Source organism: Bactrocera oleae, chromosome 4 (genome assembly GCF_042242935.1).
Source record: "Bactrocera oleae isolate idBacOlea1 chromosome 4, idBacOlea1, whole genome shotgun sequence".
NCBI classification, from domain to species: Eukaryota; Metazoa; Arthropoda; class Insecta; order Diptera; family Tephritidae; genus Bactrocera; species Bactrocera oleae.
In genome coordinates this window covers 15,042,883-15,055,740 of record NC_091538.1, presented here as the reverse complement: position 1 = coordinate 15,055,740, position 12,858 = coordinate 15,042,883, and the positions used below count along the sequence as shown (strand labels likewise).

The window sequence follows — 12,858 nt, the reverse complement described above, 5'->3', positions numbered from 1 at the left end:
GATAGAAAAATTCAAACTCGCTTCCAACAACTTGCAAACATATTTCGAGAGCAGTAAATTTCCTACAAACCTGTGAATTTTGAAATATAAAATAATTTTTTTTTCATTGAGTTATAAAATTCCTGTTTTTCAGAGTACCAAATACCGAAATTTAAAATTTTTTTGACCCACCCTTGTATTATATATACCATTATATGTACCATATGTAAGCATACAAAGTTGATAAATAAAACGTTATTTTATTTTTTTTTTGTCGTATTTTCCAACAATTTATTTATATATTAAATATTTGCAGCGAATAAATTTCCTTCATTTAATACATTTATATAAATACAAATATAAAAATATAACGGTGTTCCACAAAAATCTTTATGCAACTGATTTTACAAAAAAATTAAATATAATTTTTAATGCAAATGAAATATATAGGTCATTACTTTTGATCTTAACTTGATTTATTCGATTTAACAGTCTGAGAACATTGGAATATAATATAATAATTGATCATTAAGTTCATAATAAGGCACGTGCCTTATAATAGCATTTGAGTTTTTTTTAGTTTCAACATTTTTCTAATACAATTCGATCAATCAACAATATCATAAGCATGCTTACGCATTACATAATCAACATTATCCGCTTAATTGAGTGCATTTTGTGCGCCACTACTGTACATAGATACAAACATTTTGCTTTTAACTTTAATATTTAGTGCTCAACAGGTTATCGCGTACAACGATATATTATATGTTATACATTTAGACAACAAAGACCTCGAACTCCTTGTAGGCAAGCTCCTCGCCGCCATATGGAATGTAGCAGCTTCCGTGAGATGGCTGTATTTTGCCCACCGTGATTGTGCCGTCGTGTGTGGCGCGACCAATGAACAGTGGTTCACCTTCGGCGGTTTCGCCGGCAGGGAAAGCGTTAGGAGGAATGTTGCCGTCCTGTACGGGCAACCATTGGCCAGCGCTCGAGCAGAGTACCTCGTAGTCAGCATGGCCGTGTTCGCCGCCACCCCATGCCACATAGCAGACACCATGTGATGGATGCAATTTGCCGGGAATGAGATCGCTCTCGTGTCGGGCACGTGCTATGTACAATTGTTCGGCGCCATCAAAGCCACCCTCAACAGCAGAGGGTGGTACGGTGCCACCGGAGGCCGGTACCCAACAACCTGGGCCGCTGCCGCATGGTGGAGCAAAGCCCAAAACTGGAGCGCTAGCTGGTTGAGCTTCTGTAGTGTTCGCAGAAAATAAAAGCAATAAGCAAAAATATACATTACTGCAATGTAATGCAAGAGATATTAAATGTATTTAAATTACCATCGATGATCCAAGAGCCGCTGGCACCCCAACCGGTACACACGCCCACAAAGTTAACCGGGAATAAGTTTTGTGCATCGTACGACAGGAAAGCTGCTGCCTCACCCTCACGGCCGACAGTGATGACGTTATCGTACCAACGTATCCAGAAACCACGGAATTCACCAGCTTCCAAAATACCGGGTGTATGCACTTCTACAACATCGGGCTTTTGGCGATCTTTCCTGATTACCGATTTGGTATTCTCCCAGCCGCCAATGAAGATCTCATACATGGGATCTGCTTCCACGGGTGCTGAGGTCAACGCCAAATGGGCATCGTGTGCGGCACGCACTTTGAATGTGAAAACACCGCCGGAGACGGGATGGAATTGGTATTCCAATTTGTCGGGAGTGGTGATTTCTGTAAGAAGTTTACATAAACGAAAGAAGGGCGATTAATTAATGCCTTAGCATAGGATTTGGCTCAAATTGTTATATATTATTATCTGGCTTTTATTATTGTACTATTTCCTTAGAATAGAAATTAGATGAGGTTTGCACCGCGACCTAGGGTCTATTCTGCCTTATTTTGTGTATTATTTTCTTACTCTGTTTGATAATTAAAAAAAAACAAGTCACTAATCTCATAATTGTATTCTATTCTGTCAGTTAATAACTCCTGATTGTAGATCAATCAACTTGTTCGGCTTTTGAAGCGACAATGTAACGACTCTCGCTTAAAAGCTCGAGTTAAGCATTTGTATATGGCGCTGACATGTCTTCGCTTATTAAATTTACTGCACTGGTGAAGCCTGTAGACATTTTGTTGCTAAATACTCTGTGACATCGTGTTATTTTTGTCATTTTTGACGTCGAAACTGTCCAACAATCTAACGAATGGCGCTCCAATAAATGAGCCGAAACTGACAAAAAAAAACAAAGTTCGCTGAAGGCACTGAAAGCCGCCCCAGCCGAAGCTTGTGTGAACATGTGTATGGAAAATTGGATGAAGTATTGGTAGGCTTGTATTGGTTCAAGAGCCTATTTTGATTCCAGTAATAAAGGTTTGTATTGAAATACGTAAAAATGTAGTTTTTTTTTGGAAGCTTTGGTTTAATCTGATCAGATGGTATGTGGAAAGAATGATATGATTACTAATTGACTATACGGTTAATTTCAGCTCATGGCTAATTTCCACTTTTACTGCTAATTTTATAAAAAAAAAAACAATAAAGAGCTTATAAATATGAAAAAAAAATATTTCGAGACAGTTCAGCAATCTGCATAACATTCTTATGAAACAAAAGTTTAGTCCTTGCACAAAGTTTCAGTTTCAAATTTTATCTCGAAATGCTGCTGATGGGTTACGAACCATAGATATTTAATTAAGCTCCGAATTGCCGTTTTATCCCTTAATTGAGTCAATTATCAAGGCGTTTAAGTGGTACAATTAGGTAATTAACTAAATTTGGATACGATTTTTAATTATCTGAAATCTGTGCAGACGAGGAATACTGAAATTTTTGCGATATTTAAGCGACTGCGCCAAGTCACAGCGAAATCGCTGGAAAGCCGTTAAGCTCGCAAAGCAAGCTTATCAAAATCCTATCAGACTGGGAATGAGTCAGTGTTTTCCTACCCTCTTGCGGTCTGGCATTAGATTTATGGATTTCTCGCGAGCTTAGCAAGCCTTGGTCGGCAACCAGCACATGTGCGGTTGCGAAATCCATCAGGTCCATTAAATTACTCTTAACTAGCTTAGGAGTTCTAAACTAACCTAAGTGACTGCTCGATCACGGTATCTAGATTCACGATGTTCCCCAATTAATACCAAAAAAAAAGTTATGTGTTTCTTATTGCATTGTAGTTTGATGTTATACTTTTCTTATGTATGTACATATGTATAATTTTTACTTGCATATTGACGAATGTGAAAATCACATGAAACGACGAAAATATAACCCAACACATTATTTATTATATTTTTTACAGAAATTGTTGAATAAATTCGTAAAATATCAAAGGGAAGAGGGTTAAAAAGTACTAAGTACAAATATGTGCACATATACATACATATGTATGACATCATTTCAAAGTAAAGCTTGAACAAAAAACTTCTGGCTAGAATCTTCTAGTTGATAATTGTGTTCTTTTGATTTTTATTTATTTATTTATTTTATCTATATTTTTTTCAATGCGAGACTATTTAGTCGCACAATATTTTATTGTGATAGCGTGAGTTTTTTTGAGTTTTCGTTTTTTTTAAGCTTGTAAGCATGAACTTCATTATACCCGCGTTGGTGTGTGTGTATGTTTTCTATACACGGGCTGTGTGCTAATTGACCACATAACGAATGTATGATAAACAAAAAAAAAAAAAGAAAGCAAAATAAAAATCCGTTTGGGTGCTAATTAATGCGAGTATTCTTCCAAACTGTCGACGCCACATTTCTTTCCACTCTATTTGGAACACGTAAATTTTTTACATTTTGTTTTTAATTTTTGTTATTTTGCTTTAATCCAAGCGTTGAGTTTTTTTTCTATTGTTTTTGTTTTTTTGGTTTTGCAAACAATATTGTGTTGAGTTTGACAAAAAACAAACAGCAATCGCCGCTATGGGCACCGGTCACCTACTATACTTTGCTCAAATTAACCCATAAACTTAGAGTCTACAATATTTTTTAGTGCTAGTTGAATATAGTGAGGTCATTATTATTTCGCGCTATATACCTAATACATGCCTTGCTTAGGTATTCACTATATGTTTGTATATACAAATACATGTACATATAAGTATGTACTAATGACTCTGAACTTATGATGACTGTTTTAATGTTTTCGAATGACGTTATCATTGGAAGCTCAATCAGGCGCTTTTATTTTTAATTTATGATGAGTGGTTTCAGGTACATATCTATTTACATACACACAATCTTGTAAATAATGACATGTTTAATTAAAAATAAATATATGCTATAAGCAAAACAATATGCTAATTTGTATGTATGTGGCTCTCTAAGTTTAGTATGTATGTTGTATGCTTGAAAGTCCGCCAAAAGCTGAGAATTTGTTTTTTCGTAAACAATCAAATATATACATTGCAATGCGTAGATTGTCAAACCAGTTATTATTATTATTTTTTTGTTATATTAGTAGTTTTATAATTATTAATTTAATGTTGCAGCTATGTAGACGAGTATGTTTGCATATTCATTGAAAGTAATTGATGTTATTTAAAGAATTTTAATTAAATGAAACAAAAATAATAAAACTTTTTAAAGCTTTAAATTCTAGGCATATATAAATGATCAGGCATGCTCGTCTGTCCATCTATGTATATATACTTGTATATAGGCGAACTACTTCCTCAGTTTTTGAAAGCTCAAGAAGCTGCGCATTTGTCCACTCATATCGGACCACTATAGCATATAGCTGCTATACAAACTGATCGCTCTAACTCTAGTTCTTATATGAAAAAATTTTGTATTTGGCAAGATATTGTTACGAAATGCTGTATAGATTACACTGCTTGGTCACATTGGTTCTATTGCGCTAGGTATTAGATCGATTTTGGATACATTTGTGCTCACAATTCATGAAACTATCAAATGTTTTGTAAGTTTTGCTCTCGTTTAATTTTAAATCTTTACTTTCATTTTACATTACAAATATGTTGACACCCTTCTTCCATCGCTCTTATTCTCTTATATCTATCTACAACTTATTTTTATCTACAAGTAATTTGTTGATTGCGGTTATAGTATTACTTGAACCTCATATTTGCTCTTATAATCTTAAAATTTGTCAGCATTTTTGAACAATGTCTTCATAATTTTGCGCTTTGTGGTTATCAAGAAAAATGTCGACTAGCAGCACTAAATGCACTCTATGCTACACTTTCCGGAACAGTCATAACTTTGGTAAAATCTGTATCTTTCATGAATTGTCGTATTTGAGGACTAATAAAGAGTTCACCTTTCAACTTTTTCATACTAAGCTTTAGAAATTTTCTACAATACTAATAAAAAAAACATCGAACGCTTTGATAAATTGCTTTATCATCCCTAAAGTTCATTTTGATAAAATAACTTTGGCGTAGATGTTTCATTCCACCTTTTACTTCTATTGATAGATTGCACCGATTTCTGCAAATTTGGTAGGTTTAGATATGTAAACAATCGAATATTTTCGGTATAGAGCCTGAGAGTGGGGATCACGTGATGTTTCTATGCGCGAAAAAAGGAAGCAGAACCCTAATTATGGCTGGGAAATTAAATTTTATTACTAGTAAACCGATAATTGATCAAAATATAAGAAATGCAAACATCAAAAAAACAAGAACACATTCAATACTTGCATGATTAAATTAGTAATCTGGTCATTTGAAACCATCGAAATTTGCTAAAATATCCAGGGCAACAAAAAAGTTGTGTTATTGTCAAAGGCAGCGCTAAAATCTCCATAGGGTTGCTAATTATTACATAGCAAGTTTTTAATAATTGAATTTAAATTAATTGATTCTAGAAGCTTATTATTTCGATAATTCAAAGGAAAGCAGCTCGTTAGTAGAGAAACAGCCACACACAGCCATATACATATATTTTATATCTAGATATAAGGTTCATGTACCTCCGAGACTTTTAAAGACTAACACTAATACGCTAATCAAATATTTGCTGTCAATTAACCTCGCTCCCTCACGCCATCCAACTGATGAAATGATGAACTTTATTCAACACAAATGAAATGAAAAACATTTCTTGAATTATTTTTAAAGAAAGTCGGCTAGACAGCTTATGTACAACATCGACAGATAAGGGATGAGTAATACATATTCATAAACAGATGTATGTATATATATATGTTACATATATTCCAATTTAAGATTAAACAATGTATTACATTATTTTTATTTTAGTACTTTTAGTCTCTGCATACTTAAGAATATAGGCTTGAAATTATATGTATATACGAGTATACAAAATATTAAATTGATGTGTGTAAATTTTATAAATTCATAAATAATTACGCATGAATATATTTTAATAATTTTTTAATATTAGTATTGTGTGATATTTGCTTTTATTTCAAAAATTAAATTTTATTACTCCTTTTTAATACCTGCATTTTTAATCACAATTTGTTACAAATAACTTTTTTTTAATTTAATTGAATTTTTTTTTATAAAATAATATATATACATATATATATATATATATATTTAAATTTTCGCGCTTGAAAGCTGAACGTTTATAATACTGCGCTATGAAATAAAACAATTAAAAACAAAAATCAAGATAAAACGTTAACTTCGGTTGCCATGAAGCTATAATATCTTGCACAAATACACAAATTCCTTGCAAGAACTTTATTCCCATTCTTCAGTTTATACTTGTATGGCAGCTAAATGCTATAGTTATCTGATATGAACAATTTCTTTGGAGATTATATTGTTGCCTTAAAAAATAACTCATGCAAAATTTCATAAAGTTTTCTCGTCAAATGAAAAAGTTTTCCATGCTAGCACTTTACTCCGATCGTTCAGTTAATATGGAGCTATATGCTATAGTGATTCCATCTAAACAATTTCTTCGGATTACATTGTTGCCTTATACAATAACCTTTGCCAAATTTCGTGAAAATATCTCGTCAAATGAAAGAGGTTTCCTTGCAAGCACTTGATTCCGATCGTTCAGTTTGTATGGCAGCTATATGTTGCATCTTGGGGAAAAAATAATGTGTGCAAAATTTCAGATCTATCTTAAAAACTGAAGGACTAGTTCGCGTATATACAGACAGACAGACGGACATGGCTAAATCGACTCAGCTCGTCAAGCTCATCATTTTTATGTATATTTTATAGGGTCTCCGATGTTTACTTCATACGGTTTCCAAACATCGTGAGAAACTTAATATACAATATGTATGTATATAATATATAATATATTAAAACTCAAAACCCCTTGTTGTTATTTACTTATTAAAATTGCGTTGCCAATGAATTTGAAGCTGCAGTACATAAAAAAACAATAATAATTTTCGTTTACAAAAGTTTGACCAACTGTAGTTCGTAAAAAAATTAACTCTTTTCTTACAAATTTGAACTGAAAGCATTAATTTTTATCAAACACACGCAAACGATACAAATTTCTAGCTAAAATGTGTCTAATTAAAAATTCTTTAATAAAATATGCGCTTTTTTGTATTAATATTTTAAAGAATAACTTGTTTGAAAAAATGTTATGCTAATAAAAATCAGCAAGAATGCAAAGTAAAAGTATCAAAAAGGCGAGAAAATGTGATATGTGCACATATGTATACATATATATATGTATATGTTTGTATGTCTGTACTGTAATATGCGTTGTTATTTTTGGAGCCAATTCAAAAGTGTACGGCTAATACATATGTATGTATATTCTAAGGTTTATATACATATAATCATACTGCTATACCTATTGTACATATACTCGTATGTACAGTTATTACTTGGATTTTGTTATTGAATATTATATTTAAGTATATAATAGATAAATGCATATCTTCTGAATTTCAATGATGAAAGTGACCGCGAACAACATGTAGCAATTTTATTGAAAGCTAGGCGGCAGCTGTTTTCAGCTATTTTTTCTTGTTCGTTTGGTTTTTTTTTTGGTTTTTTTTCCATTTTTTTTTTCTAGTTTGCTTCTTATTGACCGGCACAAGTAAACCAAGTAACAAGATATTTATATGTGTCAAGAAATATGCTTTTTTACTTATACATATGTATATATATATTTATATACATACTTATATACATATTGGTATTTAAATACAAACATTATCTTATAGAATACTTCTAGTATAATAATTGTCTCCTAAGGTTTACCTTAATTTCTTCACACAGACGCATATACATATGTATATGCTTCATCTAATGAAGTATGACATAATTTTCTAAAATTTACACAAAACAAATAAATCAATATGTAATTTGCAAATACAACAAGTAAATTAACTAGTTTAGTATTTCGCATCTCGAGGTGTGGCTAAAAAAAAAAGTGGTCTATAAAACAGTGATTTATAGAAAACGTTTGTTTAAATAGGGTTTTGACAAGACCAATTGCCTCTACAGATCTTCACACTTTTAGACCCCTATCATTTGTAGGTTAACTATAACAAGCTTCAGCTCGACACAAATGGTCAGAAATTGGAACCGAAACACAACCAAACATCTGTTAAGGTGTAAAGGCCACCTACGCAATAAAAACCCATGAAGTAAATTTAATTTCAATTATATATGTATGTATGTATATTGTACACCGAACTCGTGAATTATTGCAATTGAGTCAACAATAGCTGAAATACAAAAACGAGTATATATGAATGTATGTCAGGTGAATCCGCAACGTGTGACACTAGTTCAATTTCTCTGTGTCCGCTATATAATTATTTTGCTTTCTAGTAACTTTCTTTCTACAATACATGCTCTAATTCTTATATCGTCTTACACCTCTATCCCAAAAAATTGCAAGAATTCAACACTTACCAGGCATTTTTATATTTGCACTTTTGTTGTTGCACTAATAATATAAATAAGATGCTAAAATCGTATATTTGGTAGTTTACTTTATCTCTACTAATTCACTTGCGCACTCGACGAGATTCAAGCTGTAACTGAAGCTAACAATTGCTTGGGAGCTTTTAGTTGGCAATATACGATCGTCGGATTTACTTTTTACTCGTAAGAATTTTTCATTCGTTAGACTCGTATTTGCATATAATGTATATAAAGAGTGACTAATACGTTAAGTGGCCATAACAAGATGCTATGCGTTGTTTTTGCAATCAGAGTAAATAAATGTTTGCCGATTTTGAGGTCGTTAGCGATGCGGCAAGCATTGGTGTCAATGCTGGTGACATGATTGCCAAGGGAGAAAATTAAAATGTTTAAAAATTATATAGAAATATAGTCAATTATCTATTGTTTATTACAATTCAAAATTTTAAACGATGTTCTTGGCTGGAGGCAGCTTTAATTTTGCTCAAGGACTTTTATGTGAAAATATACAGCCCTATCTATTTACACTGCCTTGAAAATAATATTTAAAAAAATGTGTATATTATATTATGTAGGTCCCACTTCCAAAGAAAGCTTTAATTCACAACTAAATCTGAAATATGGCAGCCCTATTGGTGGCATTGTTGCTCTTCTTAAGTGTAAATAAATATATGTGTGTATGTGCGGCTAGAAGCCGGTGTTTGAATGTAGCAATGTTGTTGCTGTTGGTGTTGTGCTTCCGTTGCCGGTGTTGGTGCTGCTAGTCTTGTTTGCGTACATATGTATGCTTCGTAAGTAATGCGTACGAAGGTAGTAGTTGCCCGACCCACTGTGAAAAGTGCAACTGATGTCATCGCTGAGTTTATTTGCTATAGCTTTCCGTGAGCTGTAATTATTTTGTCCTCTTCTGATTTTATGACGTTTATTAATTTTGTTTTTGCTTTTATTGCAGCAAAGCCATAAAAACTATTTTGTACATCTGGTAACTCTGTTCGTTCCAAGTACAGTTGATTTTGATGTTGTGTGGAGTTATGATTTGAGGGAAACAAGATGTTGGCATAAGTACATACATATGTATGTATGTATTATTAGTGACAAAATGACTATTTTTAAAATACACATACTGCCATAAAAATGTTAAATTTAATGATGCTGAGTCATTTTATGCTTTACCAATAATGACGTACAGTACAACTGGTCAGCATCAATGGAGAATAACCTTAATATGAAAACCTTTCTTTATATAACGGCTTACAGTGGAAAGAAGCGTTTTTATATACTTACTATGTACATACATACATATATCAAGACCTAACTTCTTTGCAGAAAGTGGCCGGAAGACGGTGACGTCACAGGAAGTTCAGATAAAAATGTGAAAAATGGCGCTTGCATTGTCGTTGTTGCGTCATTACTGTTATTCTGATTACATTTTTTCATTAAAATATTTACAATACTATATCAATACTATCCACATAATAAACAAAATAAACAAATATATTTAATATTAAATTAAATACAATATAATTAATTCCTCCAAAAGCTAAAAACTAACTGGTCATCCAAATTTTTTTTGTCCTCCCAACCCTTTGGTGGTTTACTAAATTGCATTGTTTTTGCCCTTGCCAATAGGCACTGTTATTTACTTTGTATGTAAACATAAACAATGGCTTCCCATTTGCGAATGCGCGCGCATACATAAACAAAACATTTATCTGTCATTTCATAGTGTTACCAAATTCATTTCAGTAAAAAACAAAAGCTTTCATTATTCGCTAAAATGCACACTGACGCACTGAGTTTGCCACACTTGTTCAGTTGGTCACCTGCTGCAATTGCGACTGCTCAACAATTTGGCCGATAGTGAATCCGTACAATTAACTTATTAAGACTGAAATTTGTAAATATAAACAAAGTTTAGTGAAATATATTTAAATACTTTGACAACCATCAAGATTTAACGCCAAAATTGTAATGACTGCAATTTAGTGCAAGTGCAACATTAAATGTGCAACAATTTTGATATGAGCCTAGATATGCCGTCGCTATTGCAAAAACGGAAACGAGGAATGCCACTGCACTAACTAATTACCTCTTTCTCGCAGTCCACAGCAGATGTGCTGTAAGTATTGCACTCACATCATTTGCACACTCGCTAATTAGTTAAGTGTTACGTTTTCCGGTAGTTTAATTAATTTAATAAAGTATGTGCAATTCATTATAGATAGAATAAGTGGCATAGTCGGCTGCAGGCGCGGCATTCGTGTGCTTGCAACTAGTAGACAAATTAAGCCACCCGCCATTTGAAAGCGTGTGATAGCTTTTTCGGCAAGCTTTTTTGCACAGAGTAACACAGGGTGTTACAAAAACTTGCGTTTATAAAAATTTGTAAAAATGCTTGTATAAGTGTGGATACAACTATACTGTTTCCAATACATTCACAGCAAAAATATTTTCTATTGACGATGTGAATTGAGGGGCGTGTACTTTCAACAATGTTGTCTTTATGAGCAAGGCAAAAAAAATGAAAAGTGTGTGCAACAGTGCCCTTTTACTAGACATAAATATTGTATACAACAATCAATCTTGACTCGGACTGACAAAAAACTACATTTTCATATATACAATTACAAATCCTTATTATCGCCTTCAACATAAGCTCCTGGGCCAATACAAGCACTCCAACGTTTAATTGAATTTTCCATACACTTGTTAGAAGCCTCAACTGGGATGGCCTACAGTGCCATTTTTGGAGCGGCGTTTGCTAGATTGTTCGACAGTTTTGGCGTCATATTTATAAACCCACGACCTCTACTCGACATCGTTTGTGCAAAAGTTTCAGGTCTTTTCAAGGATTGTGTCTATAACTTTTTCGATGTTACCGTCATCAATAAAGGCGGATGCCCGAGAATACTTCTGCAACATTTTCAACGTTTCCGTAGCCGTGTTTCTATAGGAAACACAAAATTTTAGGCAAACTCGTTATAATCATCATGGTAAAAATCGCCAGACAAACCTTTTGCGTGGAAAACATATAGCTGCCAAACTCAAAATCTACCAAACTATGAAATATTTTTTTTACGATTAATTTTGGGCGCGCTGTTTAGATGGACCAGTCCGAGTCATATTTGATCAGATGAGCAGTTTTCGTATTAAGTCAACATTTTTTATAATTTTTTTTTTTAAATAAAAGTAAATTTAAATATTAATGAAAAAATATGCTTATATAAATTTAAAATTTTAAAAAATATTTAATAAGTTTTAAATAATTTCGAAAATTTTAAAATAATTAAATTTATTTTAGGATATAAAAATATATATCTTGCAGTTTTCATAATATTATTATATTTTTTTATTAATCATATGTAATATTAGCCAAATATTTTGTGCAGTGCAAACTTTTTGTTTACCAGCATTAAAGCTACACAAACTGTCCATTTTTCAATTTCAATTTGTATTTGTTTTTGCTGTGAATGCGTGTAAGACATTTGAGTATAAGTGTATGTGAGGGACGAGCCCCCATCTTGGATATTTGTGTATATAATAATATGATCTGTGTGTGTACACTTCTATAAATGCATGTATGTATTTTTGTATGCACGTACAAGTACGTGCATTTAAAGAAAAAATAAATTAAAATATTTACCTATATTATATATATATAAATAAAATTAAAAACAATGTTGACTTAGCTGTTTTTTAGAATTGGAAAATTAATACACTCAACTAGAATTTTTTCCATATATGTTTTTCTCCTTTTAACGAATAATAAATAAATGCTCCCGCGTTGTTATGTGCCGATCTCTCAAAATATGGGTAACACACCGAGTTATTAAGAAGCTTCGGAGACATAAGTGCGTCAAGTAACAGTAAAGAAGTGCGATGGGCGCTGCTTTGTTATTGATTTATGGCAACATCAACTTGGCGCAAATAGGAAGTTGCTTATTTTTAGATATCACATGACGCATATACATACAAACACAAATATACTTTCAAATAATATGGAATTAAAAAC

At 32.5% G+C, this 12,858-nt stretch overlaps 2 protein-coding genes across 3 annotated transcripts in view; one reads left to right on the top strand and one right to left on the bottom strand.

The window, feature by feature from the left end:
- Positions 1 to 433: 433 nt before the first annotated feature.
- On the bottom strand, positions 434 to 8,993 carry LOC106618730 (C3 and PZP-like alpha-2-macroglobulin domain-containing protein 8). The gene is made up of 3 exons (XM_014236590.3): positions 8,835 to 8,993; positions 1,326 to 1,727; positions 434 to 1,237 (listed from the first exon to the last, which is right to left on the bottom strand). The coding sequence occupies exons 1-3, from the start codon at positions 8,839 to 8,841 to the stop codon at positions 759 to 761; spliced, it is 888 nt and encodes a 295-aa protein (XP_014092065.1). The 5' UTR covers positions 8,842 to 8,993; the 3' UTR covers positions 434 to 758.
- Positions 8,994 to 10,834: 1,841 nt separating this feature from the next.
- Treh (Trehalase) overlaps positions 10,835 to 12,858 on the top strand; it is a 39,888-nt gene continuing 37,864 nt past the window's right edge. The window contains exon 1 of one of the 2 annotated variants that reach the window (XM_036375530.2): positions 10,835 to 10,965. In XM_036375530.2, coding sequence (XP_036231423.2) covers positions 10,959 to 10,965 — 7 coding nt within the window. In that variant the 5' untranslated portion in view covers positions 10,835 to 10,958. The remainder of the gene's footprint in view (positions 10,966 to 12,858) is intronic. The other variant, XM_036375525.2, reaches the window with a different exon arrangement.